General features: G+C 34.8%; 1 protein-coding gene across 2 annotated transcripts in view; it reads right to left on the bottom strand.

Moving 5' to 3' along the window:
• The window catches only part of LOC132558371 (uncharacterized), a 42,902-nt gene that overhangs the window by 11,893 nt on the left and 17,439 nt on the right, over positions 1-13,570 (bottom strand). The window contains exons 4-13 of one of the 2 annotated variants that reach the window (XM_060222917.1): positions 7,287-7,435; positions 6,634-6,731; positions 5,662-5,798; positions 5,093-5,129; positions 4,205-4,270; positions 2,853-3,121; positions 2,484-2,591; positions 1,809-1,892; positions 1,301-1,449; positions 4-153 (exon numbers count right to left, since the gene is read on the bottom strand). In XM_060222917.1, coding sequence (XP_060078900.1) covers positions 4-153; positions 1,301-1,449; positions 1,809-1,892; positions 2,484-2,591; positions 2,853-3,121; positions 4,205-4,270; positions 5,093-5,129; positions 5,662-5,798; positions 6,634-6,731; positions 7,287-7,435 — 1,247 coding nt within the window. The remainder of the gene's footprint in view (positions 1-3; positions 154-1,300; positions 1,450-1,808; positions 1,893-2,483; positions 2,592-2,852; positions 3,122-4,204; positions 4,271-5,092; positions 5,130-5,661; positions 5,799-6,633; positions 6,732-7,286; positions 7,436-13,570) is intronic. The other variant, XM_060222918.1, reaches the window with a different exon arrangement.

Raw genomic sequence — 13,570 nt, 5'->3', positions numbered from 1 at the left:
TACCTCCTTGTCGTGTTCGGAGAGGCAGGCTGTCGGAGTAAGTTATCTTCCCCGTTGGAATGTATACCACTGTCTCTAGCACTGGACACTTGGTTTGCTTCGCAACTACTGCCACTCGAACGAGATCGTATGGAATTTCCATAGTCACGGGACCTGAATATTAATTGATAGGAATTCTAAAATCAACAGGACCTGTTTGTAAAGTTAAATTGCCAATTCTTATGTATTATAATGAGACTTCTTGTGTAGGTAAGAGACCTGTCATGTACATATGATAAAAATCTCAAAAATTACATATCAGACTTTTTGCCTTGGCGGTGTGAATGGAGAAGAATATATATGTAGTGATTAAACTTATCCTGTAGATTAATTCACAAAGCCTTACACTGTATGGAGGAGGTAATGTGGCATCTAATACCAGTGTACATCATAAAGTCTATTTATGATATATTATAGGAAGTACATGAGCGGAGAAATAAGTTTGGTGTATGAGAAAACTTGCACCATAGTATGCCTGTTTCTACATTTAACCATTTAAAAATACAAAAAAAATATAGGGAAGGTGACAGATTGAAGATGATAGATATACTTTTAGTATTTAAAATGAAGTTTAAAACTGGGTTAAAATGAAGAGTTTTATAAAAGGACAAATATAAACCCTTGGTTCAATGTTTTCCTGTATCATGAGGTATAATCTTTATAGACAGTCGAGTTACCGGGTAAAATACTGATTTACATCTGTCACTAGAAACAAGAGCAAAACTCTACTGAAGCAGTCTAACTGGTTACCGTAACTCAATCAAATATCATTTCAGAATTTTACACAGATCTACGACTGACTCAAATAACTTTCTGAGAATTTCAGACCACAAAAAAAAAAAATATATATATTAACAGATAAGACCTCCTTGATTTATTTTTAGTATAACTTAAGAAACTTGACATCTTCTGAAATGTATTGAAATGATTTACAGCATGTATGTAATATCATAATAATAAATCTCTACAGTCATGGCTGACAAAGGTAGTGTTATTTGATAAAAAACAAAAATGTATTGCATCATAATGCAATATTATGCATGACTGCGTTATTCCCTAGAATCATGACGTGTGTGTTTTCTTGTACAGAAATAACATTCATTATATTGTACGAGACATCAGACGTGACATTTCAGCAGTAGAAAGACTCAGTTGACATTAATCATGGAGGCCTTGCTGTACAGATTAAACGAACTCTCCAGGTATAAAAATAAAGATAGTCTAAACACGAATATTAGTAACTAACAAATATAAGTCATACCGATCCATTGGAACCTTGTTGACATTCATGAACTGCATGGCATGCTCAAGGTCATTGTTCATCATGCCGAGGAAACTCTTGAGCCGAGTTAGAGCAGTGTCTAGGTAATATCGGTCTGGATGGTCAGGTCCAGTGTGTTTGAGCATGTTCTGTGATCAGAAAAGACGAATTCTCTCACAACAACTCACCGACACAAAGTTGTCTTTTAAAATAGGATCATTTATATAAATCTGGATCCCAACAAGGTTTTTATTCAACTTATTTTTTTTTTCTTACTGTCATTTTTTTTAACTTATTGAAATTTTATAACGAAAAATAGATTCAAAGTTATCACCTTAATAATCAATGTGTTAAAACTTCACGCTTGAATTAAAAAGTCCTTCGATTTTATTCAACAACCATCTCCAAACTCTGGCCTGAACAATAAGTGGACGACGACAAAGAGGCTCTGACAAATTTAAATTTTGAATATTTCAGATGTAAATAAAAGGGAGATAACTCTGCTTACTTTGATGAGAAGTGAGTATTTTGGAATCTGTTGAAGGGGAGCCAACAGCAGAGGAATCACACTGGAGGTAGCTAAGCTGGAGCTCTGTAACAAGTAACAATAGTTTATCAACCACTACAGATAGTAGTATTTAAGACTTCAAATTCATCCTCTGTAAAACTGAACTATATTCAAGGACGGCACAGACTGTGACAGTCAGACAGATGAACAGACTGGAAACCAAAATACTAGACTTCTGTATGTTTCCTTTGTGTAGAAAGATGTGGAATATAGATCACACCGAACTGTTCTTCCTACTGGACGAAATATTGTGCTAAAATATGATTGTGCTAATTTATGTTTCTTTTTGCTGCTAAACTGTAATTATCCTGTATGTGCGAATTAATCAATGCTCCTATCAGTATATGTTAAAAAGTTGTAATGCCGTAAAATTTCGCTGCGCCAAATCAAGTATGTTGCAAGTATGTATCTGCATAAAGTACTGTGTGAAGGAATTTCTGCATGTAACCAAAATTAATGGTAATTAATGAACTAGTACTACAGTAAGCTACTATATCTAAATCTGTCCTGTTTCTAGAACTAACTCTGCCATTCCTGAAACGATATTTTCTTGTCACCTATGTGACATTTTGTTGTCTAGCAAGAAATTTATCGAGAACAGGTAATTGTACTGACCCCCATGATATCTCTGAAGCGAGTCGACTGTGTGAACCAGTAGTTGATGTTACTGATCACGGTTGGGAAATCATTGATGTAGTCCTTGTAGACAGACAGACCCTCCCCCTGTAAAGATAAACTGGCACTTTAATCACATAAACAGAATAACTCACAAAGAGGCTGTACAATCATCGAAAAAACTCAAATCTGTACAAGAAAATGTTTTTAAATTTTAAATTTACATCTAAAAAAATTCAATTAAAAAAACTATATATGCTAGATCTAAATTAATTAATAATTAGTAATTAATACATATAACAGGATTAAGAACAGAATATGACCAACTGAAGAAACATCAGTGTTACATATACAAGGAGATCATCTTACCTCTTGTGCATCTGTAAACTTTACAAACACATCCCCGATAAGGCCTGTGTATTTCCACTTGAGCATCCGTTCCTCCATCTTTCGAAGCATGATGCAGTGCTGTTCGTAGAGATGTGGAAGGTAGGATGGAAAGACGGTGCTGAGATCTCTCTGTGTCATGAGCTCCTCCTGGCGGATGGGCCTGATAACGGCATCAATTAGGGTCCATAACTGTGAGCAGTACGACCTCTCGGCACTAATGGCCTCCTGGGCACACTTCTCCCTCTGAACTACAAATGGTTGGTTACAAATGTTACAGGCCTCATGTTTACTGATATGTGGTATTGCAAACTGCAGATGATAGCATTAACAATTCATTTGTTTGAATTCCTAAATTAAGACTAATGTTTCTGCACTGATGGTATACTAGACGGTGACACCGTTATAGGTTTCACATCTGGAAGAATCTTGTACACTGAAACAAGTCCAATAAGACCGAAAATGTCCCCATATTTCTTAAAATCGATATTTTTACTTAGATTATAGATTTCTGAAGCAAAACCTAAAATTCACTCCACATATCATTAACCTTTAGATTGTCCCATCCAGCCAGATATATGAAAAAAAAATTTCTACATCTTTTCCTAGAATCTGAAATTCCTCCTAATGGCCGTATACATACAGCATTTTAATACATTCAGTCTTGACTAAACATAACACTAACATTAGTTGTATTGATATAGGCGTATATATAGTCAAGCTTTAAAATCCTGACAAACTTCAATCTACATACAAACAGCCACACAGACAGATGGACAGCTGGGATTTCAATCTCATATGCCCACCTACACATTCTTTATGATATGGTGTATATATAGTCATAACCAGATTTCCCCATTAGTTGGCCTCATATATATCTGTATACGATCAACTAAGAAATAACGACAATGAATTGTTGAATTTTTGAGGCAATCCTTTAAGTTGATGGACACCGAAGGCTCTGTCTAGGGGCAAAAACATCTTAAGATGTTGTATGAAAGATGGTGATTCAATTATCAAAAGTTGTTTTATAGAAATTTTAGTACATTGTGTAAGATAGCCACTGAGCTTATATGTGATTGCGGAGGAAAACAATTTCAGCGTGGACGTTGGGTTTATCCTTTTTTACCGTTAGTTTACTTAGGAGGCTATCTATCAAAAAATTGTCTGATATAACTTATTTGATTATATATAAACACAAGATTGTCAACATATCTGAAGGTTTTACAAACTGAACATAAACATGTACACAGTGTCAAGTTAGCATGTATATAACCATCATATCATCATACCAGTGTCAAGTTAGCATGTATATAACCATCGTATCATCATACCTTCTTCCAGCACTTTTTCATGAGGAGGGATTTTCTTAGAAAAGTGTGCTTTGGCCTCGGAAAGGTCTGCTTGGTGAGAAAGGAGGAAAATAAGGATAGGGGGAAAATTTAAACAAGAAGGATGAAATGATAACAAAATTTGGAACACTAATCCAGACATAACCAAATACTTACACAAACAGCCGACACGTTCAGTAAAATTTACACTTATTTATTGTACATTTACTGTATCAAATACAGTCTTGTGACAAAAAAAATAAATTCTACAATTAAAGTGATTATGATTACAGATGCATCAAACAATTTTTGAAACTGAAGATATGGATCTAATAAAAAGTATTATTTTAGAAAAAAAAAAAAAAAAAAAAATTACCCCTAAAAAGTGGAAATCTTTGAGAGCTGATGTTTTATGTTTGGAAAGAACAACTTTTTTTCTCTTTTAGAATTGTGGGAGTGTCTTGATAAACTGAAGTTTTATTGAACATCTCAAAACACTTTATAGGATTTTTAACATAAGACATCTTTGCTCTTTCATTAGCATTAGTAATGTCTGGATTTTGAGAATCAAAGAAATTCAGAAAATTTTTTTTGGTGAAAGGATAAAGATTTTGTGAAATTAAACATTAAATGATACATCATGCAATAAAATGCTGAACAACAGAAGGAACATAATAAAACAAATAAAATGATAAATATGAATCCCACAGGCATATAATGTAATACATTATGTAAATCGCATTTGTGTCTTGAATGATACAATTAATTAAATAAAATGTGGTCATTTATCATTTAGGGAAGTCCATATTTATATTATTGAAGTGCATGAAAATGTAATGAAAATACCGTGTGAAAAGTGATGGTATTTATACATCATTAACCAATACTTACGACCATTGTCTGCAGTGAGTAACCCCAGTCTTGCATTCTGTAAATGTAAAATATTTTATCGGTTTAGAACCAATGAGAATAAAATTTCCGACAAATCAGATAAAAATGTACTTTCAGACTTTCAGTGAATTCTAGAATTTTCTGTAATTATCTCCCTTACACTGCAGAGTTTCTTAGCTGAGCTCTTTCATTTGGTTTTTTTTCTGTAATTATCTCCCTTACACTGCACAGTTTCTTAGCTGAGTGACACACTTTCATTAGAATTTTTTCTGTAATTATCTCCCTTGTACTGTTCTGTACAGGCTATACCGTACATACATCAACCATGATTATTTCTTCTCTTTACCTTCACTGTGATAAACCTATATAGAATATCTAATTCAAGAAAAATGTCCCACATTTAAATGCTTTTTATAGCTTCGAATAGCACTAGAAAGCATTGTGAACCTATCAGAAATAGAGCTCAGGTCTCAGAAATGAGTTATATCAAATATATAACAGGTTGTAAAATGCAATCAATACATCAGTGTGTATGAACCAAGATCTAATATATTAGCCTGAGGTTTTACCTGGGCATGGCGTATTGTGTCGTCATCATCACTGGAGGCAGACAAATCGAGATGTAAGCACTTCTCGTGTAAAGCCTGCGACAGGTTTAGACTTTTACAAGCCAGGGCCGTCACTGACTGGGCATCGGAGTCTTCACCTAAGGATTACAAAACACTGTCAAACACCTCCAAAAAATTTTTTTTTTTTAAATTATGTGAGTTATTTCCTCTTGATTACACAGGGGCATGCCTAAATTATTTACTACAATTTAAAACTGATAAGCAGATCAACAGATAAATTAATCCTTAATGAAATTTTGAAAAAAGGATGATGTTGCTTTGCCAAAAGCCTTATGTCAGTATACAGCATTATAATGAATACCTATCCTTATTTCCTTTCTTTACTTACTACTTAAATCTTTTTTTTATTTACACTTAACAAGTGCTTCAAATACATGTTAGAGAAAACAAACCAACAAACAACATATAATTTACATATACAAGGAAGTAAGGGTGGACTGGAGAGGGGGGGACACATCACTACCTAGTACTTACTATTGTCTTGTGTGAGGCTGGCTAGGTAAGGGTGGACTTGGGGGGGGGACACGTAACTACTTATCTTTGTCCTGTGTGAGGCTGGCGAGGTAAGGTTGGACTGAGGGGGCACACAACTACTTACCTTTGTCCTGTGTGAGGCTGGCGAGGTAAGGTTGGACTGAGGGGGCACACAATTACTTACCTTTGTCCTGTATGAGGCTGGCGAGGTAAGGTTGGACTGAGGGGGCACATAACTACTTACCTTTGTCCTGTGTGAGGCTGGCGAGGTAAGGGTGGACTGAGGGGACACATAACTACTTACCTATGTCCTGTGTGAGGCTGGCGAGGTAAGGGTGGACTGAGGGGACACATAACTACTTACCTTTGTCCTGTGTAAGGCTGGCGAGGTGAGGCTGGTGAGGTGAGGGTGGACTGAGGGAGCACATAACTACTTACCTTTGTCCTGTGTGAGGCTGGCGAGGTAAGGGTGGACTAGAGGGGACACATCCTTGGGTTGGAGATCACTGCCCCTTTTATCTGTCTGTACCTGGTATCTAAAGAATAAAACTTCTCTATATCAATATCATAAACCTTTTAAATCATTTGTTTATATTTGTTATCAACATCTTAATACATCAATCATCAACCATTTAAAGTCTTTCATTTCTCAATCTTTCCCATGAAAAAACCCCTGGAAAAATTTGAAAATTGCCCTACTCGAACAAATCTAAACCAACAACAGGATTTTTTGTAATAAAAATGGAGAATTAATTATCAAGTTTACCATGACTAGTTGTAAGTAACTGTTATAAGTATATATATGTCCCCCCATTCACAGTGAAATCTAACAATAACAAAGTCAGATTACTCTTTAATTAAAGGTCTGAATAGTCAACATGATATATAATTTGATTTCTTTAACTTCAAAGTTTTATGAATATATCTCAATGTGGAAACATAGAATCAAGTTATCGCCTGATTTGGATGTCTTTATCTCATACTTCTAGTGTGAATTGAGAATCTTATACATTACAGTATAGACCGAGAGTAAGAGACTACAGAATACTGATATCCTTTATCACAGTTACCCGTAACTCAGTTATAGATACCTGGCCTGGTCAGTGACGATTCCCATGTTTTGTAATTCCTCCAGGAATGCCTCTTTGTCAAACGGTTTGACATTGTCCACTTTGGCCTCCAGTGACCTTTGAGCTTCTGACACACCCTTTAACTGACCAGACAGATTCTCTATTTCAGTCTGAAAAAAAAAAAAAATTCAAAATCTTCAGACAAGCAAAGTGCTTGAATATTTAGAGAACTTTAAATAATTTCTGGTTAAGCTCTGAATGTATTTCATACAGAACATCAAAATATTTCAATTATATCATGTCGAAGATCTTTAACATGTAGTTTTTTTTATATCTGTCATTATGTGATAAACTGAAATATTCAGAAGTTTCATTTACATCTAGAAAGTGTTTATTTGATCACACAAGATCTTAAGCTGCAAGTCCTGTTATTATATAACTTTCTGTTCGGGCTGACTACTCATGGTAAGATTATGAAGATGGCAGCCATCAGTGGTTACCATTTTGCAAGTGACACAGGTCCAATTTAAGTTAGGACCATTTGTAGACGTACATAACTCATTATCAGAAGTCAGTTCTCTGTATCTTTAGTTATTTTTAAAAAGCACTGATTAAAAGACATTATTCACAGACGGACTGGCGGATGTGGGACCACACCCGATGACATAGAACTACTGTACTTGTGTAAAACATATCGCCGTGGTAACAATTGCTACCTTTGATATTTAAGTGAAGATGTAAATGATGGGCAAATGAGAAAAAAAAAATCTGCACCTGATACAGCTTCTGTGATAAACTCTTTACAACAAATTATTCTGACTGAACCAGACATTTCTCATGTGCCAGTAATGACAACGGGAAAACCCATACAAGACCATGACTCAGCAATGATTTACATATTAGCATTAAAAATATTTACAAAAACAGGATGAATATCACCAGCGCAATTTTCAAGTGCAATATAACAACGATATTAGAAATGACATTTTCTACACTCTATTTCACTCCAAAAAAATTACTGCCATCTCATCATATACACCCAGGTTGTGACTTCTCCCGACAATTTTATGGTGATATTTGTGTGAACACAGAGATACAGACCATAAAGCAGTATTATAGTAAATATATAGACTATGAGCCATGAGTTGATGGCTATCAGTATTAACAGGTACCTGGGTATAACATTACATTAACCTACAGTAATAACAAGATAATCCATTATTTAAACTTTTCTATTGTATAAATGTCATACCTATTTCACCTGTATTAAAATATTTGTATTTAAGGAACAGGATAAGAAGATTGGGGGAAATTTAAACCTCGATACAAAACTGAACTCTGTTGTACGTCGAACACAGAGAATAACTATTCAGAGAAAAACTGATTAAGAATTCAAAGTTATATACGGGTGTTTTTAAAAATTCATTGAATCCGACACAGTTTAACCTTCACTTCACTGTCCTGTTTACTTTTAACCTTGAAGTGATACACTGTGCTCTTTTTTTCTTGCCATTATAAATAGATTTTTTTAACACGTACCTAGCACTTTCTGTGAAATAGGAGCACGTAATCAGAACAGGGAAAGAAAACAAATCAGTCTTGAAAGATCTAACAAAGATGCCCTCCAGATGTCCTTCCCAACAGGTGTGACAAGGTGTAGGACTTATATCGTGCACAAGGATGCACGAAGTGGTGAAAGATATATATTTTTTATGCTTTGATCCATTAGAATCATGATCTTGGCTACAGCAACCTGCCGCCCTCCCCTTGTCCACTCATAACTTGACCAAGGACAGTGTTAAAGAATACATGGTCCCTGTCTTAAAATGTATACTGTATTTTGGCAAGGGTGTTGAAAGACAAAAATGACAAGACACTTTTTGCTGAGCCAAAATGCAGCTTTCTTGTAATTTTTAAGTAACTTCAGAAAGTAATTCTGTCAAATTAACGCAGGTGCAAAAATGTTCAGGAGTTTTCCGTCAACCCGGAACAAAGGCAGCGCCAGTTGCAGGATAAATGTATGTAATTGATTTCAATATGCCTATGGGTATACATACACCTGGTAATACATACAATGTACATAGTGTCAGTGTGAAGTTCGGAGAAGGTTGTGTCATCGAATACTCATATACACAACTATTTTGATAAAAAAACCATTATGTCTCAATCAGGTTCACATTCCACTTGTCAAATATCCTCCTCTGTTTGATATCTATATAGTCTCAGTTTGTGGACAAACCTTTTTTAACTCAAGTGGCTACCGTAGTAAAATCGATTATAATCGCAGAATATCCTAACATCTTAATAACAAAAATCTTCAGAGATATGAACAGGGCTGCTTGTCATCACATTTCCTCTATTTCATAGGTTTCCAAAGATAAAATTGTATCTTGATATTGAGGGTGTGTGAGAAAAATCACATTTCTCATACATCTCTGACGTTACACTTTTACATTAAAGAATAAAAGACAAAAGAGTTCTTTTTTTTTTCAAAACTGGTTGTTTTCGTAAGATATTAATCACAAGATAAACTGTTGGTGAACCCTACTTGACATCTACTACTCTAATGTATTTGCTGTGTTGTAATCCTGTAACTTACTGACGACGCCTTCAGATCTAACTGTGATAGGAAACACAAGGTATATATCAATTTTGTTGACAAAAGTACCTTACTGTGCCTATTGAACTACAGACCTACAAATAAAATACTGTTTAATGTAGCATATACATGTCAGCGCCAGGGAAGTTCCTGTCGTATATCTGTGGGTTGTTACAACATTCATTAAACACTCAAAAAATAATATGTCATGCTCAATATCATATCAATTTTTAAAGTGGATTTGTCTAGCTAGGAAGGAAGTTAATTATCTAAAATGTGTTTTTAGGTCCAGTTGATCAAAAGGGAAAGTATGGAAGTTTAAAGTCAATGACTGATAAGCAAATATAATAAACTTGTTGTTGAATAAAGACAAAATTTTCTGGACTTTAAATCTTGACTCTGACAGATATGTATGTACATTCATTAAAAGACAAAAATTGTATAATTAGAATTTCATGTATTTAACATTATCATTAATGACCTGAACAAATTAAATACAAAGAGAGCTATGGTTTAATATTTCTTTAAGATAGTTTTAAACGTTATTGTAGATAACAATTTGATTCTGAAATGAACATATTAAAGACCAAGTGCTGAAAGTATGTGCCTTTAAAGCCATACCACACCTTTACAAGTCTCAGTTATCATTCATTTCAAAGGAGAAATTATGGAACGCTTCACAGAGCATAATTTATAGAAACATCAATCAAATAGTTTTTAATTTTTTTCTCACTTGTACTACTACGGTAGATGTGTATAAAAATAAATCACACTATCAATTACTGCCTATCAAAATGACTATAAAAGTTTGAACAAATTTTGAATATTATCATACAAAATACATGTATCATATGCAAACACTGTCTATATGCGCTGTTAATCTTTTTATTTAAGCCCAAAGTAAGAATTTCAACATTTTGTAATGTAATAACTTTTGGAGGCTTTGACTGTTGTATCAGAGTAAAACGATGAACTTTTACTATTCTAGAAAAACAGATGTTTAATTTTATTTTCTATAATCTAAAAATAATTTCAACATAGGAATACCTCTTTGAAAGTACTTTTGAAATGGATTTTGTCATCAATAGAAGGTCAAGCAAACTTGAACTTTTCAAGTTTTGCAATAGTGGATAAAGTATTTACAAATTATTAGTTGGACAAGAATCAACCAATGAAATTGTAAGGATACATACTAATTATAGGTACCTGGCTCATCTATCACATGACCTCAACATGTTCTATAAAGTAAATATAGATAAACATATATGACATACTGTGATAGAGATAACAGAATACAGAATATTAAGAAACCTGAATGTCAATGTTTTATATAGGTGGGACATACCACTATGTAGGCAGGTCATATCACTATCTAGGTGCGACATGCCACTATCTAGGTGGGACATACCACTATCTAGGTGGGACATACCACTATCTAGGTTGGACATGCCACTATCTAGGAGGGACATAACACTATCTAGGTGGGACTATCTAGGTGTGACATACCACTCTCTAAGTGGGACTATCTAAGTGGGACATACCACTCTCTAGGTGGGACATATCACTATCTAGGTGGGATATACCACTATCTACGTGGGACATACCACTATCTAGGTGGGACATATCACTCTCTATGTGGGACATGCCACTATCTAGGTTTGACATACCACTCTCTAGGTCGGACATACCACTCTCTAGGTGGGACATACCACTATGTAAGTGGGACATACCACTATCTAGGTGGGACATACCACTATGTAGGCGGGACATATCACTATCTAGGTGGGACATACCACTATCTAGGTTGGACATGCCACTCTCTAGGTGGGACATGCCACTATCTAGGTGGGACATACCACTTTGTAGGTGGGACATACCACTATCTAGATGGGACCTACCACTATCTAGGTGGGACATACCACTATCTAGGTGGGACATACCACTATCTAGGTGGGATATGCCACTCTCTAGGTGGGACATACCACTATCTAGGTGGGACATGCCACTATATAGGTGGGACATACCACTCTCTAGGAGGGACATACCACTATATAAGTGGGACATACCACTATCTAGGTGGGACATACCACTATCTAGATGGGACCTACCACTATCTAGGTAGGCCATACCTCTATCTAGGTGGGACATATCATTATGATGATGACCAGTCACATGTGATAATGCCTCTTAAATGATTCTTTTTGTTTCAAAAGAACAAAAAAACAAAGTCTGAAAATTTTTTTTCATCACATGTCTTACATACTCAACATAGAAAACTTTATACGAGGAAATTGAATGTATATGATAACTGTTGAGCTGTAATGGACTATATATGTAGATTATAACCAGAGGTTTTATAAAAATTAACCCCTATTAAGAAAGTACAGTCCACGCCTGTGTGAGCACATGACAATGTAGGATTGAGACTCGAATCCCACACTTCACCGATGTTTGTTCTTAACTTACATGTACCTTAAGTAATTCATAATAAAGCTAAAACGTTTTGGTGCAGACAAGATTTAATTATTTGACGATCTTGCCCCAATTGTGCAGACTTGAAAAAATGACGGAGACACTAAACATATATCTATCTAGCATATCAGTCTATGTTTTATCAATCATGGCTATATCTTGTAATTGGTTTGAAATTATGGTTGTACTCAGGTCATTTGTCTTGTCCTCTGAAGTCAACATCGTACCTTCCTTCTCCGTGTGTGTATATATATATATATATATATATGTTTAACAAACACGATGCTGTACTTCCCAGCACTAGGGTTTGTGTATTGTAAATCCTCAGTTTAAAGTACCTTTGTAAATTCAAGTGAACATGTGGATGGGTTTATTTATATTTACTCAATTGTAAATGGAGACCTCAAGTTTGTTTCCGTCCTTAACAAAGGCGGGTACTCACGAGTATCTTGTACAGGTCAACCCGAACAGGTCAACAAAAACTTCACGCTGTTTGTTCTATAAATTCAGGCAAATATGAAGACATCAAATTTCGCCTGAACACTTTCGGTTGATTGGATTTGATAAAAATCAATTTGGGTAAATTGCAAACTCATATTTCTGTTCAGCACATGGCTCAGTAAAGTCTCCCTAGAAGGCAATTGAGTATTTTTATTTCATATTGCAATTGCTTTTGATTTCCCTAAACTGGCAGGTAGTTTATACAGAATGAAATCAACTTTGATGTTACAGATAATAGTTTATTTGCTAGAAAGTTTGATTAAAAAAATAAGCTGCTAGAATGCTTATAATGATAAGTGTAACATGAATAAAGGAAAATTACTATTTCCCCTCCAACATTTGTTTATGGTTAGAATTTAAACCCAAGTAAAATAAAACATTTTGTTTAAACTTAAATTGATGATATGCGCCGATTTTAGCTGAAAATACAAAAAAAAAACCAAATAAACACAATATTTAAATACTGCATGTTACCTAAAAGCGTGGGGTTATATCTGAATATAAGCCTTTGCAGTATAAGTAGAATGGGAATGGGCTTATTAGAGAGCAAAATCATTTGGGCTTATACCCAGTAAATAAGGTAAACTTACGATTCATACTGCTAAACGTACTACTGTAGCAAATAAACACTAAACCTATTGTTTGTAGCATCCTTTATTTCCTTAGAACCGACAAAGTTATCATCTCTTTTTGAATCTCCAGTCTCATTGTAGTTGCCACAAATTAGCGGAGA

This window comes from Ylistrum balloti, unplaced genomic scaffold (assembly GCF_031769215.1).
Source record: "Ylistrum balloti isolate Yb309-2 unplaced genomic scaffold, AGI_CSIRO_Ybal_v1 Utg370782, whole genome shotgun sequence".
Taxonomy (NCBI): domain Eukaryota; kingdom Metazoa; phylum Mollusca; class Bivalvia; order Pectinida; family Pectinidae; genus Ylistrum; species Ylistrum balloti.
Note: the sequence above shows the minus strand (reverse complement) of the source record. Positions and strands in the feature narration are given on the sequence as shown.